Here is a 24462-nt window from a genome sequence, read left to right as displayed (position 1 = left end):
GGATGAAAAGAGAGATACATAGAATTATACATTTATTCTAAATTTGAAAAAATTCTTTTTTTTAAACACCTTGTTTATATATAATAAACTAGGGGTGCCTCGCCACGCGTTTCTGTGGCTCACAATCAAATAATTCGCGATTAATAAAATAATATTGCGATTATAAATTGAGATATAAACAATCCTATCTTTCAAGTTGGATGAAACTGCACACAGTGTGCAAAATTTGATGAAAATTGGTTCAGTAGCTTAGGAGTCCATTGAGGACAAACAACGTGACACGTAATTTATATACATATATATAGATATCACAATTTCTGTTTAAATTTGACCACTCGCATACACATAGAAGGAAACACATGGACATGTACTTAAATTGTGAAAGTTCAAAGTAACATGACGTAATAAAAAACTTGAAGAAATGTTTACTCAACCTAATTAACTACTATATATATATATATATATATATATATATATATATATATATATATATATATATATATATATATATATATATGTATTATCCGATAGATATAGTTAGAAATAATTCAAACTCTTCTTCTACCCCGTTAAAAAGCTAACGCAACTGACAATAAGCGATGGGGTAGTCAGCCCTGTTCGCTCAACCCTGCCACCGTTGGTTATTTATTATCTCTTTCTCGGTAGAAACAGCTTTTGCTGACGCCATTTTTAAAGAGAAGGAAAAAGAGAGAAAGTGGACCCATGGCATTTACAACGACCGATATATTAACGGTGCGTAACATTGGTTAGAAATATATACGTATATATATATAAATATATGGGGTGGATATTAAGAATGGGAACATTTAAATATTTATGTTATTTATGATCGTACATTTGTTCTTATGGTCATATTTTTAGAGAGATTTTAAATTCGTCTTTCTCTACTTTCTTTTTTTTTATTTTTATTTTTTGGAGAAAAGAAAAAGAATGGAATTGGTAATATAATTTTCTTTCTTTTATTTTTTACATGTTACACATAATTTCGATTTGTTTCAAAGCTGTTATTTTCTTTCGTTTGATTTGATTTGATTTGATTTGATTTGATCGTAAAATAAGAAAATATTTAGATGTGTTTCTATTGAAATGGGCCATCCTGTATATGCCAATTTGATCGAAGATGGGTACTTGTCGAAAGAGAACTCGATGATCAATAAAATTTTATGATTCGTGGTCAACCGAATGTTAATTTTCGTGATTCGTTTTATACTTTTAACAACCATACGAAATGGCAAAGCTAATTTTAGCGAAATGAAAGAATTTCTTTTTCTTTTCCCTCAGTCGTCTGCAATTTTTAATTCAAAATGATATTAAAGTGACTCTTCTTTGCAATGGTGAATTGTAGATAATTAAACACATTGTACATTTTTATATTTAATTTTGTCATTTAACAATGTTTATCAATTGATTTTTTTTTATCATCTATTTTTTTTTCCTCTCTCTCTCTCTCTCTCTCTCTCTTTCGTGTAATTAAATTAAAATTTTCTTTTAATTTTAATTAAAACGTCATTTTACTCTTATCCATTATTCCATTAAACTAAAATCCATTTATTTTCTATTATTTTATATTATAAATTTAATGGATATTTAAAGTTAGAAAAATCGATGAAAATTTCTATGGTTATTGCTTGAGAATAATAGTAAGAGAAGGAGAGTGAAAAAGAGAGAGAGAGAGAGAGAGAGAGAGAGAGAGAGGGAGAAAGTTTTGTTAGTATGTCCTTGGAACAAAAGCTTGTCATGGGAATTTAAATGAGTGCCAAAGTTGAGGGTTGTTTGCTCATTAACGAGTGAATGTTGTAGGTATTTTACATACGTCGACATAAAATGAACGCGTTATCGATGTAATTTGTTAACTATGAAACCTGACAAAAGTAGTATATACATACATAGATTTATATATATATATATATATGTATATGGGATTCACCGTGTTTTTAGTTCCACCTCGAAATATTATTGCAATAGCTACACATGCTCATAACTTTATATTTCGTCTTATTTACTCTAAGCAATTGGTTATTAATGTTTTTACATTATGTAATACCTTTATTAATAACAAATATATACCCAAATTTTGTTTTAATTTAAAACGTGCAACATAGGGATATTTTATTATCTGATAATTCTGTGCCGCAAAGACTTAAAATAAATATAAAAAAATATTACAGTTAATAAGAAAAAGTAATAATCGATGATAATTCGTGAGAATATTTTATTGGAATTACTGTATAAACTAATTAACCATGTTCTATTTAGCAATTTGACATTATATAATGAAGCAGAAGTAATTTGATGAACGTTAGTTGACAGGAGTAATACCACGCGTGTAATTAGACAGTAGAAGAGCCAAACTATTGATGATCAGCCAGTGAAGTTGTCAGAAATTGATCAGGCACGATCGCAAAGATATCATGTATGCATTTAAAATGTCAAGTTGCAGATAATTACTGAATAATTATTAACTTCTCTCTCTCTCTCTCTCTCTCTCTTTCTATCTATCTATTTATCATTTTCTCTATTTTTCATATTTTTTATTGAGTACTCGCTAATATCTTGATGCCCTACAACTATTAATCTCTTTCGTGGAAAAGGACAACTCTGAGATACTTTCTTTTATCTTTTTCTAGAACGAGCAACGAGGGACGTTATGCGAGACAATAGATTTAGGATTTTGGAAAGGTCAAAGGGCACTAAGATTAAAGGGATTCATTCTTTTAAGAAAATATTTTTTAAATAAATTAATCTTTCGTATCTTAAAATATTAACATTCATTTTTGTATTTTCTTTTTCAAAAATATTGAATTGTTTTATTTAGTTTAATAGAATTAATTTGATGAGTTATGATTTTGTGTGTGTTATAGTTTGAAACATATCTAAAATGTATGGGTTTTAAAGGGTTTCAAATCTTAAAACAGTATCGATCTGATGCCAATTATTTCTTCTTCATGAAATTCTCCTTTCAGGTAGAAAATATTCTTTTGTTTTGTTTTTTTCTTTTCTTCTTTTTTTCTTCTTTATCACGGAACGAGTAATCCGCATTAAATGTCGTCGCGCGTAGTGTATATCGATGAAATCGCATGATTCAACGCCTTGGAAATATTGCAATCGAAGAATCGGTAGAGAAGAAAGAATAAAAGCTTACTACTGCTATTACTAATACTACTACTGAAGAATTTCCGAAGTAACAGCTTGTAAAGGAAAGCAATTTTTCAGTAGTTCGATCGGTCACGAATTGTCTCTGTGGAATAGCTTTCCCTCTCTCTCTCTCTCTCTCTCTCTCTCTTTTCTCTCTCTTCATCAAATAGTTATATTCCGAGTTATTTTACGAGTTACTATCAATTGATTTACGACGCATATAAAGGTATTTCTACATTGGCAATACATTTTCTATATTTCTTTTAAGACATAACATTTACATAATATCTTTCTTTTTAATGATTCATCCGACATGATCTTACTTACGTACTTTATTTTAAACGATTCTAAAATAATTCTAAAAAAAAAAAAAAATAAAAAAAAAATAAAAAAAGAGAATAAAACTTGAGCAGCGAAATGTTTAAACGAATAAAATGAGATATTATTTTCATTATTAAAAAATTTCAAAAATTCCGTATCTTACGATTGAAATAGAAAACAGTCATGCAAACCATCCCCTCGTAGAGATTTTCTACTTTTTCCACATTTTATACATATAATATAAAAATTCTGTTTGAAGAGAATAAAATGTGAGATTTTGTTTTATTATATTAAAAAAATTTCTAAAATTCATTTCCATACGATTACAAAATAAATATAATCAGAGAAGATTTAAATAAAAATAATTCAGAAGAAACATTTCATATTTCAATTGAACATTTGATATTTAAAAAACCTCGAAGATAAAAAGTATTATAAGTGAACTATTATATTATTGCATATATATGACTGTAATCTATGAGGAATGGGAAGAAAGATATGGTTTCTATAGATAGACAATAAGCTTGGAAATTTTGTTCTTCTCATATTGGCATAAACCGCGTTGCTGACCGCTTGCATTTACGTGGTCGGTTTTTCGTACTTGTATCATGTAGGGAGAACGTTCATCGGATATCCCGAACTCGATTCGAATCTCGTTATTATCACGCTCTCGTAGTCCTATATATTATTACAGATCGGCTTCTCTGTCCATTTAATCGACTGTATACGAGAGTGTATACGCGTGTGTGTGTGTGTGTGTGTGTATTGCCATTTCTAATTCGACGTTGGATGTTTTCCCTCAATGGTCTATACCACCACGCGTCGGAATTAATTGGAATTTGTTTTCCCTCCCTCTCTTCCTCCCTACCTCCCTACCTCCCTCCCTTTCTATCTTTGTTTCTTTATTTTACCTTTAGGAATTTTTTTGTCCATTAAAAATTAATTCATCGATAATACGAAAATTCACTATTATAAAACGAGAATTTCATTTTTCAGCTCGAATACGTTCATTTAATCTTTTATTTTTCATTTTATTTTGTTATACACGAATATATAATATATATATATATATATGTATAGTGTACAAGTAAATTCCATATTTCCAGGATTCATATATATTATAGTTATAATCTTATTTTCCAATTATCACGACGACATTACCAAGCGTTTAATTCATCAAGCGTAACGAACGATGTTGTTTCACCTATATTGTGTTACAACAAGGTAGAGAGAGAAAGAGAGAGAGAGAGAGAGAGAGGGAGGGAGAGGGATGACTCTTAACCACTAGGGTTGCATCGGTTTTCCTACTTGTAGTACCATAACACTTTTGTAATATACAAAATAATGAGAAGTAACTCAACTCCTTATATTCTTTCCTACCATTTTATTTATCTAATTAAATGAGGTCGAGAGTATACTTTATCAACACCTGTTCATTTTTTTTCTTCTTTCTTTCTTTCTTTTTTTTTGTTCAGAATTAATACATTATTATTTCAACATGGAATAAATTTCAATCATTTTCATAAGAAATAGAATTAAAATTATAAATTGAATAATATCAAATATTAAATTCCGATTTATGTAAAATTTGAAGAAAAAAAAATATTCGAGATAAAAGGTAGGAGGGAATATTTTAGTAGTATAAGTAAAAATCGCGATATCTTTTACATAAGACGATTTTGACTAGCAAATGACTTTTGCCAAGCGTGAATCTTGATAAAGAGGGAGAGATAAGAGAACGAGAGGGAGTGAGAGAGAGGGGGGGGCGAAAGAGAGAGATTACGATTCTGATCATTCGCCGTACAAGTCCGTATGTATATGTACATGTATGTATATATCTACTTATTTACATATCTATTTACATATACATATGTATGTATTTACATACACATATGTGCGTAGGTAATATACAAGGTAGGACGTAGATACGTGAGAGAAACATGTAGATCACGTATAAGCCACAAACGTAGCACACTGAGTATCTATCGTCCAATTCGATTTGACTTTGAATTAAGTTTGCATTAACTTAACACGACCAATCACGTTGCAGAGATTATCGAACCTTCGACTTGGACATTCGTTAATTTCTAATTTTCCATTAACCATCCTTCATTCGTATAATCATTTACAATTGTTCATGAATCTTCTCCAATTTGTCATAATATTTCAATTGTTTTAATTTGAATTAGTTTCAGATTTCAATTGGTTCAATAATTTCGATATTTTTCTCTTCGTATCTATAATGTACTTACGCGTACGAGTGTAAAAAAGAAAAAAAAAGAAAAAAAAGAAAAAATAAATCGAATATAATAAAGAGTCGGGGAGGAGGCTGCTGTCATGTTAACCGTGACTTGCCGATATTTATACTCAAATCATTTCTACGTCTCTCGAATATTTCCAATTAAAATGCGTTTCAAGTTATTTTACAACGTTCTCAACTTTTTTTCCCGATTGTCATTGATTTTTTTATATATTCTTCATATATTTATGTTCGTAGAATAAGAAGAATGCGAATGGAAGGATCGCGCTCAGGGATGGGAACAATGTCGGGATTTGGTATTTGTGGCAATGAACTTTCGAGTTTCTAATGCCACTTAATAATAATAATATTTATTCTCGTACATTTCAAAGTTATAAAATTAACTCTTTTTTATAGATCGATCATATATATATATATATTTGAAAGTTAAAGCAAATCCATGATGAATTAAACTTGGATTATTTGTTCAAATTTGCGAATAGAAAAGAAAGACATTTTGTTACAATATTAAAAAAACAATAGAAAAGGTTTTTAGTTAGATGAAAGGTAAAAGGTTAGTATTCTTTTTCGTAGTGTTCTGTGGAAGAATCTCGAACGATCCAATTCGTAAACATTGTAGCTGGAAGCATTTGAACTGCGCTTGCTTGCTTGCTTGGTTGGTTGTTTGCTGCTTCCCAAGAGGCTTTGAGATCGCCTTGGGCAAAGAGGCCAACGAAGGATGAGGACAAGAGTCGATTGGCTCTCCAAGAAAGTTGGATTCCAATACCATGGATGGACTTCTAAGCAGGCATACATCAAGACCTACTCCAATGGGGGAGGGGGCGGGGTACACACTACCAACGTCACGCACATAAACATATGTTTATTCTTTTGCAATACTGAACTGAGAACAAACGCGTTCTATTTTCTTTTCTTTTTCTTAGGTGTCCGAGGACAAGACACTTTTTATTAACATCCTTTTCTACCATCTTTCTTTTCCATTATTTTATATATCAATGTAGTCCCTTTTTTTTTTTATTTGAAAAATAATAATACCAAAATCTATTGTACTTTCTAGATATGTTTTATTTTTTATTTTACAAATTTAAGAAGTAAAATTCGTTTGTTAATAATTTTATGACAGATATAAAGATTGCTATTTTTATTAATAATAATGAAGAAAAAGAAAAAACAAATAAGATGTCGATAATAATTATTGCAATCGTAAATCGGGTAGAATTATTTAAAAAAAAAAAAATGAAAAAGAAATAGAATGAAATACGAGTTTCGTTAAATACAATCATAAATCAAAATAATCCACTTACGTTTAAGATTTATGGGAATCGATAATGTATCTCTATGGTTTTAACAGATTAATTTAACCGGGCAAGAGAGTTGATCGTGAGATTGTTGAAAGTTCTCGTTAGAGAATAGAGAGATGGGTATATCTTGAATCCGTTGTTAGAAGTCATGCGGGTCGTTTTGTATATTATCTGAAGTCGGTCGGTCGGTCGGTCGGTCGGTCGGTCGGCCTTTAACCTTTTTGATTTAACAAAAGATCCCGCAGGTATCGTTTAACAATTCTAAGATTAATGAACGCTCTCCCTCAGATCTTTCTGAATCTTTTCACGTTAATTTACTTCAACTAAAAATCAAATATTATATAATATTTTGTTTTATTTTCACAATGAATGAGACAACAATTATAATATCTGAATTGAATGAAAACAAAAGAATCATCTGTGACATATTATTATTTTTTTTTTGATATAAATTAATAGTACATTACAGTGTTAAAATATTATTTCAAAATATGGAATACTCGTTTTAATCTTTTAAATAGAGTAGAAAATAAAGTTTTTTTGTTTGATTTCAAGCATCTCAAAGCATTTCAATGTAGATGCTTAGGTTTTCTCATTAATTTTGAAAGAACTTAATCCTTGGACTTCTACGACGATGTTGTGAAAAAAAAAGAAGAAGAAAAATAAAAGTCTTTGAGAAAACAAATTGTTCAGGTGGACGAAAACTCGACTACCACCACATAATTTTTCATTATTTTCATTAGCATTTTTTTTTTTTTTGGTTTTTTCTTTTTAATTAATTTGCCTTCATATTTTTTTTTTCTAAGTTAAATGAACGAAACTTCGAAGTCGTGTGTTTATAATAAGAAAGAAAGTTGTGTTTTACAAAGACGTACATCATTTTCCTTCTTCTTCTTTTTTTTTCCTCGAGGAAAATAAATTTAGATTTTCTGAAAATTGTAGAGTCCAAGTTGTTACTTCTCGTGCCATGAGAATATGTGTGTGTGTGTCTGTGTGTGTGTGTTAAAGAAAGAGAGTTTCAAGAGTGTCCACGAAATGAGGAAAATTTGAGGAAGAATTTGACCTTAGTGCAAAATCCTGTTTGCGAACAGGGCTTAACGTCATCAGCCCTTGAATACTTGTGCATTCTAAGCACCAAAATCTTCGGACCCTTTCTCTTCCTGGTTTGCCTTTTAGCTGAGAGTGCAAGACATCTTTCACTTGAAATATTTCCACTTGGCATCTCGTTAAGCTGAGAAGACATTTACTGCACGTTCACAAATGCACTTAACACTTTCTTTTAGTTAATTTTCTGATTTACAAAAAAAAGAAAAGAAACCAAAAATATATGTGTGAAGTAAGATAAGATTAGTAGAGTTTGACAAAATAAAATGAAAAAAAAAGAAAAGGTTTTATTTGACATACCTTAAATGATTGTTAATTAATCGAGGTAAATGTAAATTGTAATCTAGAAACACAGAGTACCAGCATGCCCCTTCTGATCGAAATCCACAGTTAGACTGGCCTTATATACATCTTATATACTTGTATGTATATATGCAAATATATCACTCGCCTGCAGTTTATGTATTCCCACACGTATGTATATAATTTGCATAGGAACAAAACACGAATCACGTATGTATATACGTGAAATAAATTCGATACTTTTCTAATATAATTTTTATATTTGCAAAATTAAAGGTGTTCGAGACAAAATTGATAATTACATAATTTATAATTATATCATAGATGATCTGTAAATGGTCAAATTTTAAGCCAAACTTGATATGGAAAAATTGACAGAAAAAGCGGTACACCTGTTGCAGTCACAATACTCATGGAATTTGTAAATTCCTACGTAGATTTAACGATATAGAATGAAACATTCTTTCCAAATGGTGAAGTATTCCACTAGATTGACCATTAAATAACGTCGACTTGATTCGAATATTTTTTGATTTTTGTTGTTGTTGTTGTTCTCTCTCTTTTTTTAAACCAACAAACGTATTATTCATTACACACTGTCGATTTTCCCTTTCTCATTTTAATCGAAGTAATGAATTCACGCTATCAGTTCAACTGCCGAAAACATGGTGAAGGGGGAATATTTGTAAAAGTAAAGAGAGAGAGAGAGAGGAAGAGAGAGACCAATTAATCCTGTCGAATCGATGTCAAAAAGAGATTTTCGTTTAAAGCTTCAGCAACGTTTATATACCTACTCTCTTGGTCATTTGTTATTATTCAATTTGTTCGATAATTTTTTAATACAACTCTTTAACGCTAAATATCAGCATTATATTATCACGAACTTTGTGCATTCGTTTTAAATAATGTTTTCTACGAAAACGATTTATCCTTTTAATCATTGAATTAATTGAATTGCATTGATGATACACGAATGTTTCATTTTTTAATCCAAAAATAATTAATATATGGTAATATTGCAATGTTTATTTATAATAATAATAATGATAATAATTTCAAACGTTCTTTTTAATCTGAGAATGAATCGGTGACAGGATTTTTTTTTAAATATCGTCGTTTATTCAATCATTTCAATCATCCAATTATTTTTATTATTTTTCTATTATCTCATTAATTAAACGTAATCAATTTTTATGTACAATCATAATGTAATCTTATTTATAATAGTTTTATTTTAAATGAAAGACACATAAATTTTCAATTGAAACGTTTTCTTCTTCTTCTTTCGTGAAAAAATTGAGACGAGATGTGATGCATAGATGGAAAGGATAATAAAAAAAAAAATAAAAAAATGGTGCATCTCTTTTCTGTAAGATTTTCCGTGACGGAAAGAACCACCTAACGATGTTCTTACTCCACGATAAAACGTGTTGAGTATCTTTAGGTAAAAAGAGTGAGAAAAAGAGAGAGAGAGAGAGTGAGAAAGAGTGAGAAAGGACAAGGAGTAAACTTCGTAAAATTATAAGCGGATTATTTTGCTCGACGTTACGTCGCCCAACTCTCGTTCAGAACTTCGATTAGATTAAAAAAAAAAAAAGTAACGAAACAAGAATAAAAAAATATGAAACGGACAAAATAGAAATGTTAAAAATAAAAATATAAAATATAAAATCTGGAAGTTAGAAGATAAAGAGAGAACATAAAAGAAAAAAGAAAAAAAATAAGAAACAACAACGACAAAAATTTACTTAGGTAGTTTACGCTTCTTTTTTAATCTCATTATTTCTGACACGCTTAAGGGAGGGAATCTTATTATCCACTTTAGTGTCCTTTTTTTTTCTGTAGAAAAATATTTCATTCATTCTCTTCTTTATTCACACCTCGATAATTTCTTTTATCAGATGATAGGTCAAAGGTGTTGAACGTATAGAAAAAGAAACACGATTGAATGCAAGTACACGTGTCGATAGTATTTCCATGATCAAATACTAATAATAATAATATTTATTATAATAATAATAATTATTATTATTATTAATGAATAAAACCACTAAGTAAAACCGCGTATACGTGCGTAAACGTATAATACAGTAATAATCAATCGAAATGTTAATGAGTATCATCGTACAAATATTAATATAATTAAAATACATTAATATTTCATTTACAACACCATTGAGTTGATTTGTTAATGGCATAAAATGCCGAATTTTTTATTACATTAATTAATTATTTATTAATTGGGATCGATGTAAAATTTCAAAGAACAATAAACAAGTTTCTTCTATGGGATGTTGCAACAAGAATTGCAACTTTAAATATTCATTATAAAAATAACAGTGTAGTTAATAATTCGTGTACACGTGTACTAATTTTAATAATTATTTTTTTTTGTTTAAAGTCACTTTCTATGTAGAATGTTGTTGAAGAAGAACTTTCATTTCCTAGAAGATTAATAGAAATGGAAGTTGTTCTTAATCGTTTCAACGGTTTAATGAAAAAAAAAAAAAAAAAAGTATAAATATGCATTTTGTGTTTCGTAGTTTTTTAACGTTAACTTTTATAATTGATTGAACCATGAGTATTAATCCTTATAAAGGAATCTTAATTAAACTCGTTAAAGAGAAAATATCTCAACCTGGGAAGACATTCTTTCTCTCTTTTCCTCTTTTTTTTCTTTCTTTCTTTCTTTCTTTCTCTGTTGCAATGAAGATGAACGTCGACTGAACACCATTAAGCGCTCAACGTAATTTAAATGCGATTACTTAAAATAAGAACACACTTAAACACACATATACGAAAAGATCAATGTGTTATACATTTGCGTGGATAAAAAAAATATTAAATAGAAAAAAAAAAGAAGAAAGAAAGAAAGATTAACCCTTTCGCTACTACGGACCACTATAGTGGCCCTCCACATAAATTACCGCGTATTTTACATACGACGAACATATGCAGTTTCTATAGCACTAAGTCAAATATCCCAAAGTTTAACCCTTTAAGTGTTGAATTCTTTTACCTAAAATATTTTATTAATTAAATAAAATTCATTATTATTAAATAATTCAATTAATTAATATAAACAAACCCATATATATATATATATGCATCGATAAAACCACTCTAATAATTTGTACCAAACATATACATGCGTCCATAATACTCAAAGGATTAAAGAATTATTTTAAAAAATACTACAAAAGAAAAAACATATTTCTTTAGTTTAAAGATAAAAAAAAGTAGGATGGTTGGGGGTAGAAGAAATAAAATTAAGACTCATTGATTGGATCAAGGAAAATCAATGTTTCTTGACACCCTTTTTCTAAGCTTCTAAGGTGAATCGCATTCGGAATAAGAATGGGAAGGATCTTATTTGATTTCAGTAGAGGTGTGCTAAACGAACTTTCCTCTTTTTTTTTTTTTCTCCTTTTTTTTCTTCTTCCCTTCTAACAACAATAGCCTCGAGTCAGAGAAACAATCATTCATCTTTTCGACACCCTACATATGAAAAGATAGTGTTGGTAAGAAAGGCAAGTAGTATAGCTAGTAACATGGGCAGACAACATATGGATGATGGTCTCCTAACGTTTATCTTTTTCTTTTTCTTCTCAACACGTATTTCCCATTTCTTCGTATGTATGTATACTTATGTATGTGTGTGTGTGTGAGTGTGTTTCTGGATATTTTGAAGCCTGTAGGCATTAGATATAAAGAAAGAAAGAAAGAAAGAGACGAGGAACATGAAGAAGAAGAAAATTATGAGACTTGTCAGTGGGGAAAACAACGAAAGTATAAGAAAGAGGGATGGGGGGGGTGAAATAGGTGAGTTTTAGGGGTGGATAGAATAGCACGTAAAAGGTGGATATTGATAGAAAAGTTAGAAAAAAGAAGAAGAAGAAGAAGAATAGAAGGAGGAAGAGGAAGAGGAAGAGGAAGAGGAAGATACGAGACACACATTTGGCAAGTTCCTTTTTCTTTCATATTAAAAAAGAAAGAAGTAAAAGGAAAGAAAAAAAGGAGAAAGAGATGGGGGTGGAGATGGAAGAGCTGAAAGTAAGAGGAAAATTCCCCGTAGGGCGTGCGTAGGTCGAAAAATCAGATAGCATTGTACTTTCTTCAATTTTTGTTTCTTTCTATTTTCTATTTTTTTTTCTTTTGCTTCTTCTTTTGCTTCTTCTTCTTCTTCTTCTTCTTCTTCTTCTTCTGTTTCTTGTTATCGAAGAAAAAAGAAATATAAAAAAGAAATAGGAAGAAGAGAACATTTTTGAAGACCGACCCGTGTGCAGAGAGAAAAATCAAACGGAAAAGCTTGTTGTGTTGTATTGGTACTTTTTGACTTTTCTATACTTTGTTTTTTTGTTTTTTTGTTTTTTTTTGTTCTCTTGAAGTTTCTTGAAGTTTTATTATAAGAAAGTTCTCCATCAAAAGAATAGTTATTTCGTTGAAAAGTTAGATTTTGTTACAAGTAATACGAATATTTTTCCAAAAAAGTATTAATCTCGTAACGCGAATGAAAGGATCGCGAATTTCAATAAAAATTTGATCATTTTTTAATTAACAAATTAATCTTTCTTTTTTTTTCATTCAATGAAAAATTCATTAATCGTAATGTAAATAAATAGAGAGAAAGAAAAATTTGTTTGTTCTTACTTTAAATCGAGACACGAGATGAACAAGCATGGTGCTTGTGTTGGGTTTGGGAATGATGGGTTAGGAACACTCGCGAAGTATCTTGAAAAGCATAACACGCTTAAATCCCCTCTCTATTTCCACTTTCTTACTTCTTTTTTTTTCTTCTCTTCTTTCTGTCTCTTTTAGCACGTAAGACGGGTGGGTTGCTACAAGAAAGAAAGAAAGTACTTACTTACCTACAAGCATTTACAGTTTGCACGGTTTTGTGCAAAAGGTGCTATTTACTTTTTTTATTACAACGTTTTCTTGTAAGATCTTACGAAGATTTATGAGAATTTGTACGTAAAAAGAAAAATATATATATATAAATTAGGTGTCACGTTGTTTGTCCGCAATGGACTCTTAAACTACCGAACCGATTTTAATCAAATTTTGCACACTGTGTACAGTTTCATCCAACTTGAAAGATAGGATTATTTATATCTCAATTTATAATCGCAATATTATTTTATTGCAAATTATTTATTATGCGTGTGTATCGGACTGATTGTGAGCCACAGCAACGTGTGGTGGGGCACCCCTAGTAGATATATATATAATACATATAACGCGTTTTTTTTTTTATTACTTTATATTATTTATCCTTACGTTTAATTGTCCACTCTCGATATTTTTTTTGCTGTTACGCATAAAGGATGAATTTGAGGTAATAAAAAAAGAAAAATGTAAATATCCTTTGCTTATAAATTAAATAAATTGCGGTAATAAATTTAAATAAAATATGTGCGTTACGATCCTGTCCCCGTGAGCTAAAGTAAAAGAGAATGAGAGAAAAAGAGAGAGAAAAAGAGAGAGGGAGAGAGAGATTTATTAGTAAAACTTGTAATTTTATTATTATTTTTCGAAATTGTTTTCTCGTTTAAAATTCGATCGCACATTCAACGAATTTTGTATATCTATGTATAAATTTGACCAATACCATTTTATTATCCACGAAATGTCCAAACGATTAATTAATTATTGGCCCAGTATTTTCGAATTTCGAATCACGTATTCGATGCTATGATATCATTCATGTAATTAAGTTTATTTTATTATTTCGAAATGTGGATTTGGAACGAGAGAAAATTTACGGATGGATAGAAAAATAGGACGTGCATGTGTGTGTGTGGTGCATTGGAATTAACCTTCCTTTTTTTGTTATATTTTCAAACTAAAACGACGAAAAAAGAAATTCATTTTCTATCTTGTAATGAAAGAGAGAAAGAGAGAAGAAGAAAAACTATTAAAACAGTTTATTAAAAAGGATAAAATTTGGGTCGTCTTTACAAAAGTAGCGAGACGATGAAGAAGAAAAAAAACAAAACAACCCGAAAAATATGTATATGTATAAAATGAATAAAAAAAAGTATAGTCAACGCAAAACTTAACCCACATAATAAAAGAAGAAGAAGAAGAAGAAGAAGCTCTTGGAAAGAGCTTCGAAGAAAGTTGTATCTTACGGAATCGTGCAATTTTAATGTAAACAACTTCTTCGTAAAATGACGTCGAGAGTTGGTTCGAGAAAGTTTCAACTATATTGTAGCCATCCTTTTGCTTCTTTGATATATCCTAGTTTTACATATTAAAATCCTTGCGTATTAGTCAACTTTTACGAACTATAATGCAATAGTCATAAATATTGTGTTATATGATAAAAATATTTTATACGGAAACATATCTGTTGTTCAACAGATTTCCTTTCCGATTTTATTCTCAATATTAATTGAATAATTTATTTTAATAATAATAATAATAATAATTACTATTCTAATTATGATTTGTCAATTGTCAATGATTATATTAGAACAGTTTTATTAAATTGTGTTTACACATTATGTTATCCTTTTTTTTATAAATTAAAATGATTAATCTAATTTATACGGTGTTATTTTCGAAAAATTGTGTGAACTATAACTCGACGGTATATCATGGAAAAGAAATTGTAGAGACACTGACAAATATTTGATAAGAAAGAGAGAAACTTCAGTTACAAGTGTTGTCACTGGAAATAAAAAAAAAACCCATATAACACGTAAGAGAACTTGGACTGTAATTAGCGGACTGTTTCATGTATGTATTACGGTGAAATTTTCCCCATAGCAATGAGAGAAAGATATACATATATACCTATACATACACTTATATAAATCTTTGTTTTCAAAGTATATATCTCTTGTAGTACAACTTGTTCAGATGGTTGTTTTTCTGCAAAGTATTGTTTTTTTTTCTTATTGTTATATATATATGAACTAAATGAAAAGAATGAAAAAAATAAAAAAGGAAAAAAAAGGGGTTAGAGTTAAAGAGATATTACATACACGTAGAGAAGGGTAGCACATGTGAGAAACTTTCAAGCGGGTTAGATAAAAAAAAAAAAAAAGAAAATGAGAAAAAAAAGTTTCTCGTTTAGAATTTTCTATAAAACGGCTAGGGAATAAGAGAGAGAAAGAGAATGGTGTATAGTTTACGAAAGAAGATATGCGACAGATGCCGTTTTACGCGTTTAGAATCTGGTCTCTGTAGAAAACTTCGCTTATCATTGTACAATATCTCTCTCTCTCTCTCTCTCTCTCTATGAAGACAAATTTTTATTCACTCTTGTCTACGACAAATTTAAATTCTAAACATTTCATGAAAAAAAAAAGAAAGATAAAAGATTAGATGAAAAAAAAATTGAATAACAAATAAATAAGCAAACATTGATTTTAATCAAATAAATGATGAATTTTTCTTTTCTAAGTTTGGTTTATATTTTCTTTCTTATATACAGTGGATCAAATAAGTATTGGCACATCACAATTTTTGTTAATATTTGTAATTATTGAAGTATATTGTTGACACCATGTATGTCATTTTATGTCTTTAGAATTTTTGCTATTATTATTATTATTATTATTATTAAGTAATATACTTTGGTATACAACTAGTGTACATTAAAAAAGACATAAAATGACATACATGGTGTCAGCAGTATTCTTCAATAATTAAAGATATTTACAAAAATTGTGGTGTGCCAATACTTATTTGATCTACTGTATATATATATATTTTTATTTTATTTTTTTATTTTTTTTTATTTTTTTCTCTTTTTTTTTTTCTCATTATAGGATCAAAGTGAGACTGACGTCACATATTACGTAAGCACCTAACGCCCACGTAAAACAGTACTTTTATTTTGAAACCATTTTAAACGTTCTCACGGAAGACCTCTCTCTCTCTCTCTCTTTTTTTTTACTTGTCCTTTTTTTTTTTAATTTTTTTAATTTTCTTTGTATTCCTCTTGCTGTTACACTTCGTATATTACAGATGCATAACTTAACCGGTTGCTTTGTCGTCAGGTATGCGATTAATTGTCAGTAACAGTACGTGTTTTCAAACTAATAATTGAAATTCTTATTGTTATTGAATATAAATTAGAAACTTTTGTCAGATTGACAGTAAATTTTCTATGTATGTCTCTCTTTATGATGATACTAATTGATATTGCTTTTAATTCAATTTCTTTATACTTTTATAACATTTTAATATTTTTATTAACAAAATTTAATAATAAATGTTTCTAAATTTGATAACATCTCTGATCCATCGTTCTTACTTTATCGAAAAAAGATGAGGGTGATAATGAATCTGTCAATGTATTGAGTATCACGTAAGCTTTGATAATAATTGAAGATAATATTAAAGAATTATTTTTGTTTAGTATACATCTTAATATATATATATATAAATTATGTGTCACGTTTTTGTCCGCAATAGACTCCTAAACTATTAAACCGATTTTCATCAAATTTTGCACACTGTATGCAGTTTCATCCAACTTGGAAGATAGAATTGTTTATATCTCAATTTATAATCGCAATTGACTTAAAGACGTGTGTATCGGACTGATTGTGAGCTACAGCAACGCGTGGTGGGGCACCCCTAGTAATAAATATACAACTGTATAGATGTATGTGACAAGGTATTATTCAAATCATTTTATGATGTAATGTAATACCAAAAATATTCATTCTATCTAAAATCTAAATTTATTACTCTACCATTATTTTGAATGATAATAAATTACATTACATATCTCATATATCTATATTTGATTATAATTCCATGTAATTAATCTAAAATTTGTAATTCGTTACCTAAAATCATCTGATATTAAACAGATCAAATAATATTTCTATTTACGTATATATATATATATCAATATTATACACGAACATATAAATGTTATATTCTTTCTCTCTCTCTTTCTTTCTTTTTTTACTTTTATTTGTAATAAAATACAACAAATGGATAACGAGAAGTAGACGACGAATAATTGAAGATCGATTAAAATGAAATGTAATTGTCAATATCTGGGTTGATGATTTCTATCGAGATAATTACAGTTGAAATTTTGTTGAAAGCAATATCATGGTAAGAATAATTATTTGTTAAATCATAAGCTTTATAATAATATTCACATTTTTTTATTTTTGTTTTTTTGTAAAATAGAAAAGAAAATGCGAAGAGAAATGTGACAACAAAAAAATGGGGGAATGGGAATTCTATCTAATCGAAAATCATTCGTTCTCTCAAATCATACACCTATCATTCGATAATTTCATTTCCACCTTGTACGTATCATCCCCTATCCATCCCATATTTCTCATGGTATGAAAAGCTATGACGAGATGAGAATAATTTATTTTTCGTTCGACTAATGCGAAAATGGGGGAGTAATGATCGTCATATAAATTTAGTTCGGCATGCTCGTCGTTACATACAAAAGTCGTATCTATCGTACATTGAAATTCGCTGATTTGTCAAATCAGCGGTATCAGAGATCAATAACAATAGCAGTTGCGTGGAAAATCTAACGGGGATCCAACGGGGTTTGTTTGCATGTAGGTCACGCTCACGTAGCGACTACGTTTCGTCTCTACGCATGTCCACGCATAAATCTATATATATATATATATATATATATAAATAGATATTCGGCATTGTAAAACAGATAATGTCACGTATATAGTCAAATCAGAATACTATGATGAAATATCGAATCGAATCGTGTCAATAAAATCTTATTTCAATTTTGTTTTATTTCATCAAATTATCAAACACATTAAAACTTGGATTTAATCAATTGAATTATGATTGACAATTATATTCATCATAATAATAACAACGAAAATAATTATCATTTGATATATTTTATTTATTTGAATATATTTGAATTTATTATAATTAAACGTTCACAATTTTAATTAATAATAATAATAATAATAATAATTGCATATATCGTGAAGTAAGATTTTGTATAAGACAAAACTATACATATGAGAATACTAAAATCATATAGTTTCATTCATTCAAATATACAAAGATGAAAAGATGTTCGAGTAAGTAAGAAACTTATGGCAAGAGTTAGAATTTCGTTCAATATTCTCTCATCTCATTTCATTTGGGAGAAGATCTCCTTTCAAGATACCGAATAATATGACAAACCCTGGAGAGTTTCAACATTAATGCATTGCATTCGTATATCGGTTGTTGCATTTTATGAGATATACAATTTGAAAACTTGTTTGGATAATAGTCGTTAGCTATGATTTTAAAAATTATATGTAAATAGGATCAGCATAATAAATCATTGAAAAATATTATCATTATATCAATGATAAACAAATATGATTTTAATTATGATAGTTATGGAAATATTACTGTGAATTACAATTTCCCTAAGGCTATGGTTATAGAGAGGTACTCTAGTTATGGAATCAATGCACAAAAGGGATATCAGAGATATGGTGACCTAGGCCATTATTTACGCCTAGGCCAAGCTAGGCCATGACCTATGCCAACCGATGTTCAACATAACCGTTTGAATCTTCTACATAAGAGAATATTCTTTAAAGGGTGACCACATTTAATGTCTTAGATTTATGTAACTTTATAGAAAAATGTTGATATTCTTACTAAGATAGGTCTTTATTTTTCCAATATCGATTCTAAAGATCAAGGTTGATTTATTTATAATGAATTATTTATACACTAGACTGACGTTTGTCATAAATGAACCGTCGTCTAATTTCATTCTAAAACTGACTACAGTAATCATAGGTTGCAAGCTTATTATTTTCTCTCTCTCTCTCTCTATGTATATGTTAAACTTACAAATTTTATTCATAAAATGAAAGTATGGATTTAATCAAAACTTCGGATAATAATATTTTGATAAATCCTAATATTTCATTAAATAATAAAAATAGATTTAGTGTTGAGAACATTAAAAGAATGATGCACTTATCTGGTAAATTTTATGTGTGAGCACACATTCACGCATTTCAAATGATTCCCATAAAATGGTATTTTCCAACTATTCTTTTATTCATCTATCACGTTTATCCTATGGAATAATAATATTTTTCTTGACCATTCACGAAAGGATTAGGGTCGATTGTATGAAATCTATATATATAGGTATATGTATATGAGGACATGGCTATCGTATGGTCATAATTCGCAGTGGTCTATTATAGTCAGCAAATTACGTACCTCGTAAACAGCCCCGAGTGGCATGGCGAGGCAAGCAACCATAAGGTCGGCGACGGCCAGGCTCACGATTAAATAATTTGCCACGGATTGTAGGTTCCGTTCCAACAGGATCACCGCTATAACGAACAAATTCCCTGAAACATATGCAAATCGTAGAGGACGTTAAGGCGCTCCCGTTTATAAGCGTCAAATCGAATAATCTACTTCTATTAACCCTTTCATTTCTACCTAAAGTGTGCGCATGCGTAATTTTCATCAATGACTAAAACCACCCTATACTATACATATAGAATTCGAAATCTTGACTTTTATTTAAATATATGAACAATAGAAAAATTTATTAATAATTAAAATAAAATATTAAATTCTAACTTAAAATAATTTTTACGATACAATTAATTATGTGTATCAATAATTTTATTATTATATATTTATTGAATATATAAATCTTGAAGAGATAATAAATTACCACCCACGTGTTAACAAACAAAATAAATTTACCTAATGTCAATGAACAAATTGTAAAGCACAATATAAATAATATATATTATACTATAAATAATAATTATTAGTAACGTATATCCACGATCCTAAGATCATCCATCGTTAAAGTATCTCATTGCGATTCAAGACGTTTAACGCATTATATTGTAACACGATGCTTTGCAATATATATTTTTCTTTATCCTTCTTTCATCCTTTCGTATTTTTTCCTATCTTCTTTTTCTCTCTCTCTCTCTCTTTCTCTCTCTGTTTTCTCTCTTTTTTCTTTTATCTACACACACTCGGTCGATATCGAAACGAACGCGAAGAAATTCTCGTAGATTTTCTCACGTCGTCGTGCTTTCTCGTTGATGGGAAAAGTCGACGGATATAACCGTCGATGCTTTTTTCGTTATTTCAGATCGAAATGGACGATTCATTTCTTTTGTCTATTGTAAAACAAGAAGCAGAGAAATATAACATGATCTATTTTGAAATACAACGAAACCGGACCGATATAAAAGGATTGAAAAAGGCCAATATGTCCTTTGACTCGGTAAACAGGATTTATACAAGATACGAATTGTCCTACGATAGGTACTATGATATATACATGGTGTTTAAGGTTTCTACCATAAAATATTATCACAGTATTCTGACATGAATACAAAAATGAGAAAGAACATCATCTTATCATCTAAAAGTTTATCAACTTTTTGCACTATTTAAGTCACATCTGACTTGACCAAATTATTTTTTCCATAAAACTCGAAATAAAAGCTTAAAACACCCTGTATACTAAGCACTTAACTGTATACACACGTATTATAATACATGGTATATATATGTAGGTATATAGGAATTTGTCAATACGATACAAGTTGATATCGTTCTCTTTGGTAGCAGAAAGCACGTTTTCAGTTCTAGCCAAGCATTCAATGCTAACCCCCGGTCGGAAGTTGGTCGATTAATTAGGATCTCGGAAAATCGAGTAATTAAGCTTTATAAATTATAGCACTTGAAAGTTAATTTTGTAGTCAACACATTATGGGAAAACGCGTTATTCCATTAAACGTGACTCATTATTATTGTTTTATATTTTTACACACGAATTTATTACAACGAAACAAACGAAAAAAAAAGAAACCGAAAAAAAAGGAGAAAATGATTTTGAAGTTTGATTGAATATTTGAAAATAATTTCTCTTTCATTTGCGTAATTTTGATCATTTCAATTGTTATGATTAATTTTTGATCTAAATAAAAGAAGAAAAAAGAAAAATGTTAAGTGAAAATAAAGTGCAAAGAAAGGTTTACTTTAGATATTTACGTCAGAATAATATAAAATAGATCTTTCCAATCGTTTAGACGATTCTAAATATGCGAAGCACGCGGTGTTATGAAATCGTGCTTATACTCCGTGACAGGAATATCGATGTTAGTATTTTCTCTGTGCGAATTACGAACAAACTTGAATGAAGATTGAAAGAAAATTCTATTGGGACTTTATTTTCTTTTTTTTTCTTTTCTTTTTCTTTTCTTTTATTTTTTCCCCTTTTATCTTTTCTGTATATTCTCGTCATTGTGTTTATCTCTCGTTTCGTTTCACTTTTTTTATTTTTCTCTATCATTTTATTATATCACACTTTTATTACTATTTATTTTTAATAAGAATTCAAGACAAAACCAAGTGTTGCCAAAAATTGGCTTTGAAATTTTCAAATGAAATTCGCGTATGTTTTGAAAACTATGTTCATATTTCTTTTTCTATTTTTTTTTTTTTTTACAAATAAATTTAAATTTAATATATATATATACGTACCGAACAACAAATAGGTCAACCATAAACAACGAAAAATGATCGCACCGCGCACGGAGAAGCACTTAAACGAGTAACGTACCGTAACTCGTCTAAAGTTGCAACCCCCCCCCTTCAGTTTTTTTTCTCTCTCTCCCAATTCTCCCCTGTTTTTTTTTCATCCCTTCGAATTTTCCCTTCTTTTTTTATTATTTTATTATTATTTTTACATTTAACATAGAAAAAGAGTGTGTGTTTGATGAGAGTAACGTGAATTTCGTATTTTCATACATTATACCACCACATTTACGTATATATATTACATATTAACTAGGGGTGCCCCGCCATGAGTTGTTGTGGCTCACAATCAGTCTGATTCACACGTCTTTAAGTCATAATTCGCAATCAAATAATATTGCGATTATAAATTAAGATATAAACAATCCTATCTTTTAAGTTGGATGAAACTGCAGAGTGTGGAAAATTTTATTCAAATCGGTACAGTAGTTTAAGAGTCCATTGCGGACAAACAACGTGACATATAATTTATATATATATATATTAAGATGATATTTCATTATAATTTTCTAGTCCATACAATATTCCACGCATTTGTAATCCTAAACTTGCTTTCTATTATTATTTCCTTGAATTCGAATTTTCGAGCATCGGAGAACTATTACGAAATACAAGTGGGATAGAAATCCCGTGTTCTCTCTTCCATGGAGGCAAATGGAAATTCAAAAACTAAAAGGGAAAATGGAACGGAAGCGTACAAGAATGAAAGAGAAAGAAATAAAGAAATAGAAAGAAAGAGAGAGAGAGAGGGAGAAAGGGAGATAGACATTGAAAGAGAGAGAGAGAGAGAGAAGAGTGAGTGCATTTTGCTTTAAATTTTAGTCGGTAATGCGGTACATGCTTCAAGAGATTCCTCGTCTCGTAATATAATATAATTTACTTCGAATATAACAATAAGTTTATTCCCCTCTCCCCCTTCCCTCCCCTCCACCTCCTACTTGCTTGCTTGCCTCCCTCTGGTCCGACTTAATTCACCAGAATATTTTAATAACGTAAAAATTATTCGTGAAATGTTGTATTATTATACATTGTATTACACATTTGAATATACCTCAAGTTTTAACTATGAAAATTCATAAGTGATATTATTTGATAACTAATTTTAACAGAAACCCTTACAATTGAAAGTAGAAAATTGATCAAAGAAAAAGCTTAATTATTTTTTATTACGAATTGTTGAATTTAATTACTGTATTCATCAAGAAATATTTATTCAAAGTTTTGGAGTATCTGTTTCTTTTCAAAGAATTATTTTAAATTGGTTTGTATTTTTATTTTTTTTTTATTTTTATGTATTACATATAATAAAAAAAGAATAATGTATTGGATTAGGAAGTTAAATCAGGACAATCCGGATTTTCGATTCTTTTGTCTTGTTTCTTTTCTCATTCAACTTATCGACCATAATCCATGAGATACAAGGATTATCCTAGCGTCAACCAACCAACCAACCAACCAGCCCACACTTGCTACCTCTCGCCCCCCTTTTTTTCTCACACCACTACGATATCTATGAAGTTACGGGGACGGAGGGGTTTTCTCTCGTAATCGATTCTTCGAAAGTATGATATCGTAGAAGATACCTGAGCAAGGTAAAGTATACGTGATACAATTTCCGTTCATCCTTCACATACTTTTCTACTCACATGTGTGTATATATATGTATGTATCAAATCGAGTTTACAGAGTTTTAAAATGTTATAGTTGTGCTGAAGTACGATGCGATGTATCTATCATTGATTAGATTGACTAGAAGGTGAACCTTCCTAACTTGGAAATTGTAATTTTCTATGAAACTTACCCATACCAAGTATCTAAAACATATCGAGAGAACTACCCTAAAGAAAATATGTTTTTCTAAACTTCAAATATTCGATCATTCAATTTTATTCAGTAAAAATAAATATGAATTATATAAATATTAAAAATAATTTATATCTAAGTTATTTAAAAATAAAATATTAGTTAATTATATTGAAGAACAAATGAAAGTATATCTTAATATATATATATATATATATATAAATTATGCACTGTGTGCAGTTTCATCCAACTTGAAAGATAGGATTGTTTGTATCTCAATTTATAATTGCAATATTATTTTATTAATCGCGAATTAGGACTTAAAGATGTGTGTATCGACGGGGCACCCTTAATTATTAATAAAATATTAAAGTTAAAATGTTCGATTATAGAATAATAAAATAATGTTCTCTTTATCGAGCACCCTTTGACTAAAAGTGTTTTTAAATCGTCGTCAATGATTTCGTCGTTGTCGTCGTCGTGTCGTTCACAGTTTTAAGATTCGCTACGGGCACATTTTGGACATGACTAAGCGTTCTCATACGTGCACGTGTGTAAAAGTCAAATATGTATAGACATTTTTATAAGGCCCTTATCCTCTCGACTCCTAAAGCCACTTGTACCACACAGTGAAAATAAAATGCC

The 24462-nt window shown here is 29.3% G+C and overlaps 1 protein-coding gene across 7 annotated transcripts in view; it reads right to left on the bottom strand.

Annotated features, from left to right (window-relative positions):
- The window catches only part of 5-HT1 (serotonin receptor), a 92556-nt gene that overhangs the window by 26810 nt on the left and 41284 nt on the right, over positions 1–24462 (bottom strand). For all 7 annotated transcript variants that reach the window (XM_089176483.1, XM_015332095.2, XM_089176481.1 and 4 more), the window contains one exon: positions 19657–19790. In XM_089176483.1, coding sequence (XP_089032609.1) covers positions 19657–19790 — 134 coding nt within the window. The remainder of the gene's footprint in view (positions 1–19656; positions 19791–24462) is intronic.

Source organism: Polistes dominula, unplaced genomic scaffold (assembly GCF_049000335.1).
Source record: "Polistes dominula isolate Pdom_NZ unplaced genomic scaffold, Pdom_raw_medaka contig_25, whole genome shotgun sequence".
Lineage (NCBI taxonomy): Eukaryota > Metazoa > Arthropoda > Insecta > Hymenoptera > Vespidae > Polistes > Polistes dominula.
This window is presented reverse-complemented; position numbering and strand designations above follow the sequence as displayed.